Genomic DNA, 5275 nt, shown 5'->3' on the forward strand with positions numbered 1-5275 from the left:
CAAGGTTAATAGAGGGATATAAGGATGGTTTATTTGTGTGTATTGTAATATTTCTTATATTTTGTTGGAATTATATTATTTTTGATTTCCACTTAATAAGCACACACTTAACTGTTTGTATACACTATAATAAATTGGCTTTGGTTACTGGGACTTTTGAGTCTCATTATGTGGTTAACAATTTTTAGGAGAAGAGCCACGAGTGACACGTGGAGGAGTCCCAGAGGCTTAGTGGCATAGATCCACTGTCTCTTTTGGACATTTGATTTATGATTTATAATGTGTTATATTATCAATATTAGGATTTTTTGTTTATTGACAATTATATGAATATATAAATGTAATCATGCCTTTCAAACTATTTCTATTTTTGGTATACTTTGGATGACTGTAATTTTAATATTTGGTTTACTTTGGATTGATTAAAATGGCATGATTATGAGGTCAAATAACTAGCTTGTGTTGAAAATTGACTAAATTGTTTATTTTACTTGTTGGGAGTATAAGGATGGACAAATGTGATTTAGTTTACTTGTTGGGAGTATAAGGATGGACAGATGTGATTTAGCTTAATGGCATGTAGGAGGTAAAAATTTATCTGAAATATTATATTGTGTGAGTTGAAGTCAATTATAAAATATTTTATATTGAAATTATTTATATAAAAATGTATTGGGTAGCTGTAACCCAACTATGGTTGAGTTAAATTATTTAAAAAAAAAATTAGTGTGTTACAACTGCTGTGCGTGATAGTACAGAGAAGCCTTGTTTGATTTTTGGTGGCTCGTGTGCCTTGATATGTGGCATAAAGCCATTTTCCTTTGTCTTTCTCACTTTTGGACATACGGGTGGCCCAACTTTGTTCCAGACTCAATCCTAGAGTTAAAATTACGCTCCAAAACATCCATTAGCTCTCCATAACCACACATCACAGTAATCTATTTAATTAATCTCATTTATTCAGTTAATTAGGAGTTGTATTCTCTAGGATGTTACAGATAATGTTTGTAGACAAAAAAAGCAGGTCAAGCTTTACTTAAGACATGCGGAGAATCAAAATCTTACATTGTTAACGAAGCTTGGGTGGGGTCTTTGCAAATGACATGATGAGTAATGGGTCAAGGTGGTAAGGAATAAATATCACTATGGCAATGATATGCTTCCTAAAATCGGTGCTAAGGGGCCGAGTTCTAACGTATGGACATGTATTAAAGCTACTTGGCCGAAGATGGAAGCTGGTTTAGAACAAATGGACGGAGGTACCATAGTTTTTTGGCAAGAGAAGAATGACTTATTCTCAGTTAAGTTTGCGTAATACTATGTTGACTAATAACAATCACAGGTCAGAACCTATATGGGAGAAAACCTGAAGAACAAGAGCTCTTAAATGATTTTGATCATTTTTACAGCTGGCTTATATAGGAAATCTTCTCACTAACTTTGCTAGAAAGAAGAGGGGTATAAGCTTGAGTGATTATTACCTGCTGTGTAATGGAGCACCTAAGGAAATTTTGCACGTGCTCTAAGAATGTGAAGATACAAAATGAATGTGGAAGAAACTAATCCCACTTGCACTTTGGCATGGCTTTAGTAACAAAGACAAGGAAGATTGGTTACTGAAGAATTTGTCAAGGAAGGTGAGCAACTCTACGACTGATTAGGGAGCATTATTCATGACAATCTACTAGGGCTTATGGTGACGTCGAAGTTCACATGCATTTGAACATAAGTTTATAAGACACAAGGAGGTTATTTCTCAAGCAATGGTCATGGTTGACTCTACTTATGAAGCATACAAGAAACTGAATGAACATAGCAACAGTTCTAGCTTGTTGTCAAGGAGAGTGGGAGGTTGGAAGGCGTCGAATATAGGGTGGGTAAAATTAAATGTCGATAGTTCTTTTTCTACAATGATAAACATATCAGCTTATAGCGGGCTTCTCCACAACGCACAAGGCAAGTTCATGCAAGGCTTTACTATGCGTCTAGAGAGGTGGACTGCCTGACATCGGAATTATGGGCTTGCTTGGTCTATCTTAAATTGTCTTGGGATGCTAGTTTGAGGACCATGCGCTCGAGACAGACTCTACGAATGCCTTAGATCTTCCACACAACGAGCCAAACGTTGAGCACTAGGATTATGATCTTGTCAAGGAGATCCATAGCCTTCTGGGAAGAGAATGAGATGTTATGTTGCAACATATAAGCCAAGCCATGAGAACAACATGGTAGCTGACTATCTAGTGAAATAGGGGCTTGCCGCCATGCTTGGGATGCATCTACTTGTCTATCCATCTAAAGAGCTGAATAAGATTATTGCTTTGGATTGGCTTAATAAGGCTTGTAATAGAATTCCGTAGTTAGTTTTGCTATCTCTCTTATCATCAAAAAAGAAAAAAAGAAAAGAAATAAAGCTCTTAAACGCAGCCAATAATTGCCATGCCCTTGTCATTCTATTCATAGGATGGCTTATTGATACACCACTTCTCCAATGTTAAAACCAATCAACATGCTGGCTTGAAGTTTTCGGTTCCTTCTTCGGCTTTTGGTATCTGTTATTCTCATATTTGGCTTTCGTTATAAGTGAGTAGAGAAGGTCTGCCTCAGTTGACGTATCATAGGGTTCATTCAGTATGCTGCAACATCAATCGAACAAGTGAAAAATAGGAGATGCAATTAGATGAAAGTAAGAATCTGTATGCCATTTGAACAGTAATCAATAGAACGAGAGGCAAATCTTGATAAGCAAAGAAGTGCGTTGTATGTTACGTAAGATAAATGGAAGAATTAGTCAAGCTCCATTCCTTTAAGAACAAAATACGCAAAACAGGAGAGTTCATTCAATAAATTGTTTCACAACCTACCTAGAAAAGTTTTGAGGGACACCTAAGATTAGTTCAACTGTACCTGTCAAGTAGCTCCTCTAAGATAATTCTCTGCGAGGGAGTAACATAATGAATGCAACTTCTTGGGCATTGACCAACAGCAAGTTGAACTTGGTAATCTTCACCATGACCTAAAACAGTTTCCCAGGATGAAGGCAATGATCATGATCATGAATTTATGAAAAAACTATCTGCATAACATTTCTTTTAATATAAACATTGAAACGTGATCAAAAATTTATGAAAGAACAATATCTGCATATCAATTTTTTATATGAACACTGAAATGGCAGACGTTCTTACATACAAATATAATGCCATTCTTCACATATATTCTTGTTAGAATTAAAGTCGTGGAGTTACATTAGAGCAAACCTTGAGAAGCTGCACGTGCTGTTCCAGTTGAAGAGACATATGTGAAAGCATGAGGCGCTCTGTTCACACATGAATTTGAACATGCTGCAGAATATATACTTGTCATTTTGATGAGAAAATAAAGGCATAGAAGATAATTTAGTTTCTACATATGCCATAGTCCGCATTCCGCAAGCCTGGCAAAGATAACTGCAAAGCGTGTCAAGCTTGCAATTAAGAAGAACCTTTTTTTTTTTTTTTTGCCAGCAATTAACAAGAATCATTTCACAAATTAATGTTATCCACTTAATTCTATTGCTGATAAACTTTCCAGATTTCCAACCAAAATTCAAGTAAAAAGTAGCATATGCTATGAATATTGGTACCTTTCCCAACACAAATAACCTCGTTAACAAAAATATCAACAGCTTCACATTCTGGTTTGTCAAATGGATCTAAGCATTCCCTACAAAATGCAGCTTGTCAGTATTGTATTAAGAATACATAAAAGTAGTAATGGTGAAGGACCACGGGGTTAAAATTATGGAAACTCCATGAAATTTGGACAATTCCAGAATGCAGTCACAAAGCTAGCACAATCAACTAAAAAAAAAAAAAAAACACTATAGCGAGGGGAGAAATGGGACATAGAAACACTGCCGGCACTGAAATGTAGAAATTTGAAAGTTTTACCTTTCTATTATCTCTGACCGGCTGCAGCTGGATAGCATCTGCACAAAGTATCAAGTTAGAAATTGTGTTACTTTAACTAGAGTGCCGAGTTACTTTCTATTATTTAAGTCCACCTTTGAAAAGAGAAGTGGACTTAAATATTGATCAAAAGTCCCCAACTGAAGCGAGAAAATGGTAGGGCCACAGTTGTTAATTGCAGTACCTCATATGCCTGGATTACACGGCGAATCATAGTATCTGAATTTGTTCCGTCTTTGCTCACATCGGGGTGGAACTGCTTCACCTAAATGAAGAATATTTAATGGGTCGGGTTTCAGCCCTCGTCACACAGTCGTTATTTGCAAAAGTAAGAGAGATAAATATTTCTCTTCGCTTTCTTTCTCTCAGTTTTTTTTTTCTTTTTATAATCGGGAAATTTCAACAAGATGCCCGAACAAACTGGTAAGGTCAGTCTTGGATTGGTCGTCCAAAGTGCATAAACATTTTGTCCAAAAAAGTTCCTAAACAAAAACTGAGAAAGAAATGAGGAAAGGGCTGAAGGATTTCCGTCTTATTGCTACAATTCATTTCACAAGTTAGTCCACAATTAGTAAAGAAGATGCACTTGGCGGTCGTACCTTGGCTCGAAAAGCAGCTTTCAATTGGAGAGCAGAGCAATCGGGGCGTACTCCGAGGACAGAGTAAGCCGAAGCAACGGAGAGAGGAGAATCGTCATGTGCTGGCTCTTTGCAATTCATTCTAAATCTAGAACAACCTAGAATTGGATGCTTCACATGGAATGGGTGAAAACTGTGACAACTGAGATTTGTAACGGTATTTTGAAACGGAACAGTCGTCATAGGGCTTAAGCTGCTCCAGCAGCACCGTTCCATCCTGGCCTGCCTAAGCTAGTGGCCACAATGGCGCCTGCGCTTAGCATAAGCTAGCTTCGTTTAATTCCATGTTTGCTTTGGGATAATAGACATTTCATTGCTTCAAGTTTGCCTAGTTCTTTTTTTCGCCCATCAAATTTAATTTTATCATTTATATTTTTTAAAATTATTACATTAATCTTTTAAATTTTAAAATATAAATTAACACTTAAAATAATTTAATAAAAATATATTGATGAATTGACATATATATATATATATATATATATAAATGAGAGTAAATTAATTGTCAAATTAGTTTAATTTTTATTAATATAATCCTTTAAACTGTATTTTGCTCTCTTATTTTTAAAATTTCAAAATATATTTTTTTTATCTAAATAATTACACTTTTTGTCATTAATCTTTATAGTTGTCGTTAATATTTTATTATTTATATCAGCAAATTTTAATATTATTATCTCCTTTTAA

General features: G+C 35.4%; 1 protein-coding gene across 1 annotated transcript; it reads right to left on the minus strand.

The window, feature by feature from the left end:
* Positions 1-2296: 2296 nt before the first annotated feature.
* LOC129306636 (chaperone protein dnaJ C76, chloroplastic) lies at positions 2297-4875 on the minus strand. Its single transcript, XM_054947320.1, has 7 exons — positions 4550-4875; positions 4135-4215; positions 3933-3970; positions 3626-3705; positions 3261-3344; positions 2908-3016; positions 2297-2636 (listed from the first exon to the last, which is right to left on the minus strand). The coding sequence occupies exons 1-7, from the start codon at positions 4802-4804 to the stop codon at positions 2495-2497; spliced, it is 789 nt and encodes a 262-aa protein (XP_054803295.1). The 5' UTR covers positions 4805-4875; the 3' UTR covers positions 2297-2494.
* Positions 4876-5275: the final 400 nt, after the last annotated feature.

The sequence above is a fragment of the Prosopis cineraria genome, unplaced genomic scaffold (assembly GCF_029017545.1).
Source record: "Prosopis cineraria cultivar Desert tree isolate PC_DT_omini unplaced genomic scaffold, ASM2901754v1 PC3, whole genome shotgun sequence".
Taxonomy (NCBI): Eukaryota; Viridiplantae; Streptophyta; class Magnoliopsida; order Fabales; family Fabaceae; genus Prosopis; species Prosopis cineraria.

What these genes read in the sequence shown, in the direction of transcription:
- LOC129306636 (XM_054947320.1), bottom strand. Translation starts at nt 4,804, where the DNA reads ATGGAACGGTGCTGCTGGAGCAGCTTAAGCCCTATGACGACTGTTCCG. An exon ending in AAGCTGCTTTTCGAGCCAAG is followed by an intron (nt 4,216 to 4,549) that starts GTACGACCGCCA and finishes TTCTTCATTTAG; the next exon opens with GTGAAGCAGTTCCACCCCGA. An exon ending in GGTTATTTGTGTTGGGAAAG is followed by an intron (nt 3,345 to 3,625) that starts GTACCAATATTC and finishes TATATTCTGCAG; the next exon opens with CATGTTCAAATTCATGTGTG.